The sequence below is a fragment of the Corapipo altera genome, unplaced genomic scaffold (assembly GCF_003945725.1).
Source record: "Corapipo altera isolate COAL_440 unplaced genomic scaffold, ASM394572v1 1, whole genome shotgun sequence".
Taxonomy (NCBI): Eukaryota; Metazoa; Chordata; class Aves; order Passeriformes; family Pipridae; genus Corapipo; species Corapipo altera.
In genome coordinates, this window is record NW_020884873.1 from 27,679,926 (window position 1) to 27,692,734 (window position 12,809).

The 12,809-nt window shown below is 45.4% G+C and overlaps 1 protein-coding gene across 1 annotated transcript; it reads right to left on the reverse strand.

The window, feature by feature from the left end:
- Window positions 1–2,964: 2,964 nt before the first annotated feature.
- Window positions 2,965–4,705, reverse strand: MYF6 (myogenic factor 6). The gene is made up of 3 exons (XM_027660537.1): window positions 4,124–4,705; window positions 3,855–3,945; window positions 2,965–3,636 (listed from the first exon to the last, which is right to left on the reverse strand). The coding sequence occupies exons 1-3, from the start codon at window positions 4,637–4,639 to the stop codon at window positions 3,518–3,520; spliced, it is 726 nt and encodes a 241-aa protein (XP_027516338.1). The 5' UTR covers window positions 4,640–4,705; the 3' UTR covers window positions 2,965–3,517.
- Window positions 4,706–12,809: the final 8,104 nt, after the last annotated feature.

The following is a 12,809-nucleotide window of genomic DNA, read 5'->3' on the forward strand; positions in this document are numbered from 1 at the left end:
CCGCTGTCGGTGGTTGCCGGCAGCGGCGGTGAGGGCTACCCCGCGCTGCCCTGGCAGCAAAACTCTTTCCCAGTCGGGCTGGTGGGGCCGAGCGCTTCCAACCGTGTGAGAAACGTTTGGTTCCCCCCAGTGCTGAGAACCGTACGCACCTAAGTAAACACATTAGTACCTGCCAGAGGGATTTGTATAGAGGACAGCTGAAGAAGGCATTGGCCTCTGTTGGCTCCCTGGGACTCCCAGGAGAGATCAAAGGGACACGAGGGATATTTTAGCAGCCTTGAGACTGGGAAAAGTTGCTAGTTCCTGCTATAGGACGGACGTCCCAGCGAGCACATGGTTCAATTATTCAACCTCTTCCCTCCCCTGCCCCCCACACCCATTCCCAGCTCAAAACAGCAGCGATCCACGCAGGAATTTTTCCCCAGGAAATAGCTGCTGTGTCGCCGCCTGCCTCCCTTGACTTCGAGCTCAGAGAATAAACTGAGCACGGTACTGGCTGTCCGTCTCCCTCCCTGGATTGTAGGCTATCTTACCCAGGAAAATAAAAATTTAAAAAAAAAAAATTAGAAAAAAAAGGGCTTTAAACACTCGGTCACGTCACTTCAGAGGAAAGCAGTGACAACGCGGCGGCACTGCAGACAAACACCCCATCTTCTCCCCCCCTCCCCTTCCCCCCATCGCTCCCCGGCCCCGCAGGCATCTCGAGCGGGCGGCGGAGCGTTGCCACGCCGGGCCAGGCACCCCTCCGCTCCTGAGGGAGCGAGCAGGTGGTTCCCGGACGAGCGGAGCAGGTAGAGGCGAAGAGGCCTGTTGTTGAGTATGGGCTTTCGAGCCCGCCTTAAATGAACTGCATCGGGGAGGAGGCAGGGACACTTGCATTGCCTTAAAAACTTCGGTGCCTTTGTCCATGGCCGCTCCGGAAAAAGACTTGATTAAATCACAAATCTCTTGTCTTTACCCAGTTATTACCCTTTGATTTTGTGATTCCAGCGCCCTATTTGCTTTGGCTGGGGACTTGAGTAAAGATTATCTTTATTAATATCTAACACAAACATCTTAATTGCAAACACACTGACGACCTTCACTGGGAAGCCCGGCATGTCAGCCGCAGCCATGGAGGTCACGGAGAGTCTCTCTGGGAGATATTTTCTTTATTTAATGAAAAAGACTCTTCTTTAGGCAAACTTACTCCAAACAATCGCTCAAGTTACCATGCTGCTGGAGAAGACGCTGTAATGGGGGTCCTACCGAGCACAACTGGTTGTTCGTAGAAGTCAGTGCTGAGCTGAGGGTTAATCTGACATTCGGCTGCCCAGATGTCAGTGCGACACTGGCTTTGGGGAGTGGCTCAGCACCGCTCCTACCCTGCTGCGGGCAGCGGGTCCCGCGGGTCTCGGATCAGCGTGTGAACTGTGTGTAGCTCTTCCCGCGCACCTGGAGGGATCGAAACAAATTAGGAAGGAAGGCGACGAGCCGTTAGCCCGATATGAAATACTCTGTGGCTGGTCAAGTGCCTTCGCTACAGAAGCGAGATGAAACGCCTCCCCTCCCTCTCCAAGTCGCGGAGACGGCACGCAGGGGGCCTCGCTCCCCGACGCGCCGCTTTCTGAAGAGTTCGAGAGTTCCCCGTGTCAAAGGGGTTTAATTTGAAAGGAGAAAAAGGGTGAAACCTTTTCATCACTGTGCCCACCACACTGTCCCGCCGCAATTATTCTTTAGAACGGAGTATCTTATCATAGAGCAATTAAGAGCTAGCACTTGACTGGTTTAAAAATCAGACTGGCCACGGCGGCACAGAAAAGGCGGTAGGAAGGCACGGTGATGGGAGAGCTGGCTCTCAGGGAAGGCTCTGCCCAGAGCTTCCACTTCAGACGGGTGTACCCGTGCCCGAGCCGGCCGGGAAGGGGGAGAATTTCCCGAAAAGCTTCTGTGACCTTTCAAAAAACAAGAACAAAAAATAAATCAATGGCTAAAATTGACGAGGAGAGCGCCGCTGGGTGAAGTTAAAGTGTCGTCCCTTTGCTTGCCCAGGCTCTCCGGCGAGCCCTGTGTCTGTGTGCTTAGGGCAGAATGTGCTGTTCCCTGGTGGCCACCTCTTCCCGGGGGTATAATCTGTTACAAACCGTAACGCTCTGACTGTGAGCAGCTCCTCTCCACCATCCTCAGGCTGTGTTTTTTCACATCACTGACTGAAAGGCTTCATATGTTGTTACCCTCCCACTTCCAAACCTTTTCGGCCCTTTAACTCTTTCCTTGCCGGGGGACCCCATTCCCTTCTCCCTCAGGCACAAGGAAGTCAAGGGGAGTTACTTTTCCTGGGAAGAAACAAGAGCTATCCCCAGACCCCAAGAGAGCGGACTCCTATCGCAGCCTATCGCTGCCCCGTTAGGGCAGCAGGACCATCATTTTTGCCGCAGACAAGGCCTGCATTCAAGTCCTCGGTGCCGAAAAGAAGAGGTGGGACGCGCTGAGCCTCTCCCAGCTCAAGGACCAGTGCGGGAGGTGGAGGGGCGGGGGTGTCTTTTCGCGTGTCCCGTTTCTAAGCTCACCCTCCACGTGCAGAGCAAGGCCCAAGAAGTGTCCCTGCCAGGCAAGGTACTCGAGCGGCCCTGTTGGACATTTTAGGGGAGCAGTATCGCTTGTGCGTTGCGCAAGCACCGCAAGGAATCGGGCCGCGGAGCGCTGCGAGAGCCGCAGAGGCGGCGGGCCCTGCCCGTGCTTCCCTGGGAGCCCACGGGGAGGGTTAGGAGGGTAATTCACATCGCGGGAGCGGCCCTAAATAAGGAGAGACGGTCCTTCGAGGAGTAAACGAAGGAAAAATCTATGCCGAGTCCTGCTTCCAGTCACACGGGTCGTGCTTCGGCTACGCAAGTCTGACTCATCTGGGCTTCATCTCGCTGAAGTCGATGGCAGGTTTTAACTCCAGTATCGGGTTATTATGAAATTACGAGGAGGGGAGGAAAACACTGTAACACAAAGAGCTTTATTTTACAATCCAAGAAATCCATCTGTTCTTATATACAATATCACATTCCACCATTTAAATATATATGTTATGTTTACAAAAGAAAAGACAGTACTGAAATTATTTACAGGAACGAAACGAGGCGGGAACTCTTTAAATATGACTCACACGAAATGCAACCAACAGCTTCACTCAGACAGGAATGAACTTCCCGGTGAGTCTCGGACAAAGAGGATCACCGGTACACAGGTAAATATATCTTAAATTAGAAAAACAAAAAAAAAAGAAAAAGAAAAAAAAGAGGGGTGGTCTATGCAACACAATTTAAAGAAAACAAAACTCGTGGGGAAAAAAGAAGAACACAAAGAAAAGAGGGAAAGTCTATCTGGCTCGAGTCAGTGAGAGCCATTTTTTGGGGGGTAGGTGTACCTTGAATCAACCTTAACAAGGCCCCTGCTTGGGTTTTCCACTGTGTTAATTTGCTTCGTTACTTGTTTAGAGGAAAGAGGATAGGGGCTCCATCTCGTTAAACATACTATCACAGAACCGGGTTTATTTCTCCACCGCTTCCTCCGCACTGGTCGGTTTGGGCTCGTCGGAAGAAATACTGTCCACTATCGAAGAGAGGCAGCGAAGGCTGCTGGAGGCCGACGACTCGACAACGGAGACTCCTGCTCAACGAGAGAAAAGGGATTAAAGAGCAAACCGTTCCTCCTCCCGGGCCTGCGGCGCGGGGGCTCCAGGATGCCGGAGAGCCCGGGCAAAGGAGGGAAGGGTGAGAGACGGACCGCCGGGGCCTCAGCCGTCGGGGCGAGGGAAGGGCGCTCGGCCCCGGGGGCGGCGGGCGAGCAGGGCCGGCGGAGAGGGGTCCGGCCCCGGGACGAGTTACCTTCTTTGGGGCTGATTCCTAGGGCTCGGGAATGGTCAGAAACTGTTTGCCAGTCGGAGCTGCAGGTGCTCAGGAAGTCCGAACTGGCGATCTGCGGCACACAGGCGGGGCGGGAACGGGGAGACACGGGGAGAGGACGAGTGTTAGTGAGGTGACCCGCGGCTCCTCGGGCCGGGCCGAGCCTGGCCGGCTGACTTCCGGAGGCCCGAGGACTCGCAGGTTCCCCGAGGAGGAGGAGGAGGAGGGAGGGACCAAGAGGCAGTGCTTACATTTCCCTGCTTGGGGCTGAAGCTGAAGGGGTCCCCCGCGATCTCCTGCATTTTCTCCTGCTGATCCAGCCTGTGCAAGAGGTCCTGCAGCCTCTCGATGTAGCTGATGGCGCTCCTCAGTATCTCTACCTTGGGCAGCCTCTGGTTGGGGTTCGCCACAGTCCTCCTTTTCAGAGCCTCGAAGGCTTCGTTGATCTTCTTCAACCTCCTCCTCTCCCGGAGGGTGGCTGCTTTCCGTCTGTCCGTGGGGGCCGACTTTCTCTTGCAAGTTTTACAAGCCCAGATCAAACACTGGCCGGGGAAGTGAGGGGGTTGTAGTCCTGGGGGTGCCAGCACATGCTCCTCTCCGCTGCTGTCACTGCCCGCCTCTGGCTGGATTTGGTCCTGACATGGGGACAAGGTACCATCGCTTCCTGGGTACAGCGGGGATCCCTCAGCCATCTCCAGCTGCTGCAGGGCTCCATTCTCCCCGTCCAAGTAGAAGAAATAGGAACCAGTTTCAAAAAGGTCCATCATGCTGTCCCCCGGCTTCTCTGCCTGCTTGAGTTGGGTGGCAGTCTCAAAAACACCCCGAGGAACAACCCAGATGGAATTTAATTAGTGCAATGACATAAGTTCCCTGTGCTTTATATAGGAGCTGCTGAAATCCTATCCAGCTTTTAGCTGTCGCGGTGTATCACCCTCCAAAACTGATTCCAGCCAGTCTCAGGACAGCGGGCGCTGTCCTGAGAACATCTCCTGTTTAGAAGGGGGAGGGGGGACACTAGGGGAGGGAGGTAAGTTTAGGGAAAAAAAAAGGCGAAAACAAGCAAAAAAACCCCCAAACCCCACATCCCAACTTCCCACTCACTCCCTAAATGTCGTGGGTTCAGGGCGCAGGGAAAGGACGCGACGTGGGGACTCGGGAGCGGCGTCCCGGTGCTGCCCCGCTGCCGAGCCCACGGGGGCACCGCTGGAGGACAAAGGCGCGGGGCTGCGCAGGGAGCCCTCCCCCCGCCCACCCCTCACATCCTCATGCTCCCTGCCCCAGTGCTAAGTATAGATCTATAGGAGACATTTCAAAGGCAGCCATCACTTTCCAAATAGATAGGTTAATATTTTCAGAAGAAACCCCTGCTATTTCCCCCGCCGCCCCCCACCTTCCCCTTGAAGCATGCCATTCCTGTGACCCAAACCACCAGGGCCAGCCCAAGGTTAGGAGCCAAGCTCGCTGTCCCTCCACACGTATAGGGAAGATTGCCAAGGCTTGCTGCGATGATGAGGCACCCACAGATATTGCACCTCGGCTTAGCCTTTCAGTCTGAACTTTCCCACGTTGCCCATGAGGTGATAGGAGTGATTCCAGGTGACTGGGTTACAGTGTGATGGGGCTCTCTGGACAGTCCTTGTCCTTGACAGTGTTTAGGGCAGGCAAAGCCCAGGCATATGGTGTAACTGAAGTTTGATCCCTTGGGCCTGGCAGTGTATACAGAGCTTCCTGGTCACTGAGACAGAAATGGAGCTTCTGATTGCTCTCTGTTAGTGTATGCTGTAATGTCACATCATGTTTGGGCCTACCTTACTTGAAGAAAGAGCAGGAACAGGAAAATGTCTTGTTTGCCTCTTTCACTGGACTGCCTTGTGTTTGTTAAATCCCATGTAATTTCTTTATGCTTATGTAAATATACATATATGTGTATATGATGTGTCCATATCTATACACAGACACATATTTATGTATGTTAATGTGGATACGTAAATATATTTCTATGTTTCTACATATCTGTGTATACACACACATACACTTTTTCATAGAAACTCACAATAAGACATGAAGAGTGGATGAAGCATTTGGAATGCTCTCATAGCTCTCAAATGTAGCACCTAACTTCATTCTTTCTGAAGGGAAGTGTGACGTACTTGTTAATTTCTCCAAAGCTACAATGAAATTAATAATTGACTTGACTGTTTCTGCAAAACTGCAAACCAATTTCTTGGTGTACAAAAATCTTAATGACTAAGAGTAATTGCGGTTTTGTTTTGACTACATCAGTGTTGTTTGAATGGATCTCATTTCTGCTTTAATGAGGCAGAACAATATACAGTTTTGGATGAGACAAAGAAATTCAGATGGTTGTCAGTGAAACTGATTTTGATACTATTCTACCACTGAGAGTTTTTTCCCTCTTCAAATTAGAAAAAGGGCAGTCTGACCATCAGACAGTTTCTCAGTTTCCATGCTCTGCAACTTGCTTTCTGTTTGACCTTTGACCAGTCACGTAATTTCCCTGTGATATAATTTTCTACCTTTAAAAATGGATATCATGTTGACCTTTACCCATCCCTTGTGTCTCATTTAATTTACTAGCTATCCAGGGAGAAGCTACCCCTTGGAGTTACATGCTTTGGAGTCCCACAGAGATGTTTCTCCCATACCATTAGTAATGGTAGAGAAAAGGAAAAAAAAAAAAAAAAAGGAAAAAACTCAAGTGTGAAGATTATTTTGATATTTTAATGTTTTGTTTTTTCACTACTACTCTGGGAATGTTTGGAAGAAGACAGAGACAAAATCAGTCTACTGATAAGGTTCACAAATGAAAACTTAGTTTAAGGGAGAAGGATAATTACCAAATTGCTGTTGTCCTTTCAAGAGTTTTAAGTGTATTTAGTGAGCTGGGAAACTGGAAGCTTAGGATCCAGATGCTCCTGTTGCTGTCAACAGATTTTTTTTTTTTTTTTTTTTGACAGGAAACAAAATAAATTCTTTCTTTCCAGCACTTTTAGTGATAGAGTAAAGATTTGGTTCCTTGCAGGGACATGTACACAGCATAATTAGCCCTTTACTGAGCAAAACTCCTATCAAGTCTAAACAAATTTTAAATTGAATGAAGTAGACCAGTTTCCCCATGATATAAGTAACTTGAATTTTGCTGTAGTCATCACACTTCACCTCTCATTCCAGCTCCTTGGTGAATATAACACAACTAGCAAACAGCCCTAGCATACATGAGCAAAATGTTCTCAGAACAAAAACAGATCAAGTAGAAGATTCAAAAGTTGGTACTAGCCTTTTTTCTCTTGGTGTCTTGCATTCCAGATCATGTTAGATATAAGCACAAACACATAAGAGGAAGTAAATGCGTGTGAATAAGAAGAACTGGACATAGAACTGGAAGGAGGATCACTGCTGAACTCTGCTTGATAGAACCTCACAGAAAAACTCACTCTCACTCTGAAGCCAGTTCTTTATTTAATTGTTAGTGCTTCCAACAGAATACTGTGGTACTCTACTGAAAATGTACTTTCAGCATATTTACACAAGTAAAACATGTGATGTACTTTATTTGGTCTACAAGGTCTATTATCCTTACCAATGAAGTATTTCAGAAAGTCGGTGAATTGTAAATTCAATAAGTGGTCAGGATGACTCAAATCCAAGAAAAATGCACTGTATTTTAAGCCACAGCTGATCTCTAGATCTCCCAAATTCACTTTTTCACATACATTTTTCTGGATAACCGTGGCTGAATATTAATCTTGGAACTGCTTATGTCACTCTTAACACCTTAAGGTTTAAGCAGAAATTTAGTCCAAAAGTTTAGAGAAATATTTTGTTATCTAGGACCCACTTAGCACTGCATGCCACTCCAAATACCTCCTTTTTCTCCTTCACTCTTCTCAAGATTCTTCCAGCCACAAGCACTGTGCATTTTAAATCTTGGCTCTCTTTGACACTTCTTTTCAGTGGCATTGGTACTCAGTGGGGATACATCATATTCACTCCAGTGTGTCACTGTGAAAGGGCACCTGGACGAAGGTGAAATTTTCAGCCTGTCTTTTTCATAACCCTATTCTACTCATACAATACCTGATTTGAGAGATGGTTGCATACTTTAGCTATTAGGGTAATGATACTTATGTTGCTTCTTGCAGATTTATAAAGTGCAAGTTGCCAGCACACCGGGGTTCTCAGAGTTTGTCTGTACTTTGGGTACAGAAATATTTCTATTCACATTTTCACTCTCCTTTTCTTCCTTTTCAACAGCATCTTTTGTAGTAGAAATTTTCAACATACTTTATTGTTAATACGGTGTTGTTCTGCCTTCATATATGTTTTTTTAAACAGTTTATGTTCTTCAAAACTTGTCTTTTACCAGGCTTCTGATTCTTCCTACATTTGTCTTGATATCTTCTACTGATTGCTATTTCTAACATGACCTTTCCCTGTCTCTGCTGAACAATATAATTTTTCATCAATAGCTTTTTTATCTAATTTCTCAACAGAAAAAAATATACTCTCCTCAGTACAGTCTCAAGGCAACCACTTAGAGTATCTCTTTGCTACAGAAAACATTTACACTCTTACTCTTCTTGTGTTCGCTGTTTGCACAGACCTTCTGACCTGAGTTTGGTGGGGTGTTCAGGTGAGGGTTGGTGGCACGTACAGAAATATGTGTCAGTCCATATTTTGTTGTCACTTGCAGCCTGTGGGGTAACATACTTAGAACATCAATCTAAGCTATTAGAGGATTAATTGTCTGTCATTCCTCAAGGTGTGTCAGTAGGTGCACTCAAATACTCACCCAGTATGTATTTACATTCTCATTTTAATTTGTCAGGAATACACTTGTGGAGCAAATCTCTGATTAACCTCCACTTACTGCACTTTCGATACTTCTTACGGGGTGCTCTCAAGAGTGTGTCATCTGGGCTCTGTTCAGGAGAAGTTAAACTGGAAGGCACCTTGACATGTGAAGGGTTTTCTAGGTCCTCATCACTGCCAGCTTCCACAGATCTGTACCCGGTTCACCTATATTATCTGCTAATATTCACAGTCACAGTTCTTTGGGAAGAACTAGAGAAATATGATTTGCTGCTGAAATAGTGTATTATGCCAGGGATTGCAAACGGAGTACTAGAAACTTCATCTCTCCTTTCCCTTCAGAAGAATATTTTAAACAGATGGGAAGGATTGAGATACCTCTACTTTTAAAAGATGTTTTCAATGGCTGAGAGATGTATAATGGGAGAGTTGGTGCACAAAAGATAGGTAGGCTGTTAGAGAGAACGTATCTAATTCCCGAATCTACAACATATTACAGAAATGTTTGGAGAACGGAGATTAGAGGTTTTCCGTGAGTTTTCTGGAAAGTCTGGGCAGTGTAGGCTCTGTGAGGGATCAGAACTTCATAAAGTGACAGTAACCTATGGGAAATTTAAGCAAAAGAACATTTCTGACATTGATGGAAGCGTAATTCCAGCTACTGGAACAGAGCATATGAAACTTCATGGCTTGTGGTATTAGTAGAACTTCTTAGATGAATTTCTTTATCTCTTCGTGCCTTAAAATGTCTGAATTTCACAGAGGTCTGCAGGGATAGATAACACAGACCAGCTTTAATTCTTGATTTTAATTTATGTGTGTTGTTAGACTATCAGCTGACTTTTACATACATAGAATCTGTTGTTTACTTGAGTATATTCAAATTCTGCTTGTCCAAGGAAATTGTATTATTTGCATATTCATACTGGCATAGGCACTCTCACTGGAGATTTAGGAACTGACTAGAGAAAGTGTGTGTGTACTGTGCATCCCAGTGCTTGTGTGTAAATATGTGATATTTCGGAGAATTCAAAAACATGTGGGAGCAACCATTCCTCAAAAGCAAGTAGAGTAGTGAATGATGTAGTATATGCTCTGGAGCTAGAAAGCCAGAAAGGTAGGAACTTGGAAAAGACAACACCGTATAATTTTATGGTCTTTGTAGGGGAAGATTTAAAAATTCTTATTCACAGGGGTCTTGGCTATATAGCTGTTCCAAATTATTGCTGTTTTCCTTTAATTGGATATGGACTTTAGTGCTCATATCAGTTACAGCCCTGTTAGTATCTGAGAGGTGCAACCTTGCTAACTAAACAGACTTCTCCAGTTCAATATGGTAAGGTAGGATTTCATTGCAGCTCTTATGTTGGCCAGTTATGAGACACAGTTCTAAATGGCAGATGCTTTAATGCCTGTGTCAGGCTCTACAGTGACAAATAGTCACCACTGCACAAACACATTTATTTTACTACAAGACATTTTCCTGGGGAGGAGAGAGGGCCTATCAGAAACCCATTGCACTATTGCTGGCTGGGACAAGCATTTTCCATGGTTCTGTCCACAAGTAGGCATTCCTTGTAGGAAGAAAGGGAGTAATGACAGATGTCTTCTACTTGTGATTAGGCAAAACATGGGGAACATGAAATGTGACAAGAGTACAAGACACATCATGTATCGTAGAATCGTATTTTTGGTATCATGGTTTTTTGTAATTACACGAAAGGCTATTTTTGCAGCATATGTTGATTTGTCTGTTTGCACTACAAACTGTTGGAAGCGTAAAATGCATTTTCACACCATGTAGTTTCAGAACATGATGACTGTGACATCTAAGCCTAATCTCAGTAAAAGGCCAGTAGTTAAACCACAGTATTCATTTTACTTCTGCAAGTGAAAGGAAGAAAAGGGTATGTGGAGATCTAGTTTCTGCATCCAGCACAGGCTAATCACACCCCTGCTGTCTATGGACAGAAAGAGAGTTTAGTGTCCAGGCTGTGGAAAAATGACAGCTTACTTTTTGAGGGCTCAAGAGGGGGTTTTGCAGAGCCATGGATCTTCATGGAAGACTGGGATGACAGTGTCTTGGAAGTGGAAGCTGTGAAGATGCATTGAATGTACATAACTCCCTCCTCAGCAATAACATAGGGATTGATTAAAATAGCACATCACAAAAACATGGAATGATTGCTTTTTATACATAAATTGTATTCAACTGTTTCATCGTCCATTATCAAATATTGTTTTGGTTTCCTGGTTAGCTCCATGACATACAAGTGTGCCAGTGTAACAAGCTGTTTGAGTACAGATACGTAGCATTGGATGGTTCAGATAAAAGTTAAGCTGTAGTCAAATGCAGGCATTATTTGGTCTCAACTTAATTCCTGGTGCTGTACTAATTCAGTCCTCAGTTACTTCAAGCCATCATGGATTTAAAATGCAGAAGCAACTGAAAAGGAAATATTTTGAGATATTATTGTTTCCAGAATGTGTCTACAATATTGGAAATAATGTAGTCATGTCATAACCCTATGGGATTCCTTTTTTCTCATGAGATTTTATATATTTTCCCTGTTGTCTCTAATTTCAGAATTTGTTCATTTTCAGTATTCTGCTGCCTTAGCAGGTAATCAGTTTACCTCATAATTTTGAAGAAATGTTGATTTCATCATGATTTGTACTTTGTAAATTTTACATGATTTTACTTCGTACATTTTACACGATTTGTACTTCAAGGTTTTGTTCTCCATGAGGCATCATTATCACTTGCTTCCCAGATCCTACATTGCTCTTAGTTGAACAAATAAAGCTGTTGTCATGCACTTTGTTATGACTTGTTTGAGATCCTTTGGGTGATATGCCATCAATCTTTTGCAGTATATGATAAATACAGAAAAGTTGGTCTTGCTGTCCTGTCACATTTTCTGCTTTAGCAGAGATAATTGCTATGTCCCAAGTGTTGTCCTGCAAGCTCTTCCTTAGGTGCAACAGATGACTTTGAAAAGTATGCATACACCATCCCAATTTCCATAAATATGTTCCTGACTGAACATACTGTGGGTAGTCTGATATGTGACCATTCCCTTTCCAAGCATCATTAAGATTACTTTTTGTGTGTAGCTTTTGACAAGTTTTTTGATTGCTGCATATCCTTGGGTTTTACTGGAATTCAGTGAAAAAAAGAAAAAAAGTTTGTATATTTATTTCTATTCTCTCTTCTCCCTTTCTTCTTTGCATTAGAGCAAGAAAATAATGTCATCACAGATCTACATTTCTTTATCCCTTAAGAATAGACTGATCATCAAATGTTTTGATTATTCATTCTAACTTCTTACAATCTCCACTTTTTTTTGGACTGGTAAACCGGTTGGTGTATTTTAGGTCCTGTTTTCATCACTTATGATCTTCTGCATCAGCAGGCTTCTTCTAGTCATTGAAAGACAAATGTACTTCTGTCCCTTCCTGGTGATAACCTGTTCAGTTGTTGTATTGGGTCTGACTGAGCTGGAGTTCATTTCCCCATAGCAGCCCTCACAGTGCTGTGCTTTGCATTGGTAGCCAGAAGGGTGTTGATAACACACTGGTGTTGTGGCTGCTGCTGAGCACAGCATCAGCACTGTAACATCCCTTCCTCAGTTGAGGGCAAGATCCTGGGAGGTTACCCAAGTAGGCCCAAACTGACCAAAGGGATATTCTGGACCATATGATGTCAGCTCAGACATAAAAGCTAAGGCAAGGAGCAGGAAGGCAGGGATTAATTATTTCCAACAGCTGCCTGCTGAGGAACCATTATGTGTGCTGAAGCCCTGCTTCTCGGGAGTGGCCGACCATCACTGCCCACGGGAAGCAGAGAATAAACTGTACTATCTTTTGTTTTGCTTCGCTTTTGAGCGCAAGTTTCTGCCTTGCTTTTGCTTTAAATAAACTGCCTTATGTTTGTTGTTTTTCCGCCTTACTCTCCTCCCTGTCCGCCTGGGAAGGGGAGTGATAGAGCGGCTGGGCAGGCACCTGGCTTCCAGCCAAGGTCAACCCACCACAGGTGTCCACCTGGAAAATGCCTCAAAAATCCTAAAAGTTTTATCTCCCATCAAACATAGGGATGAAGTA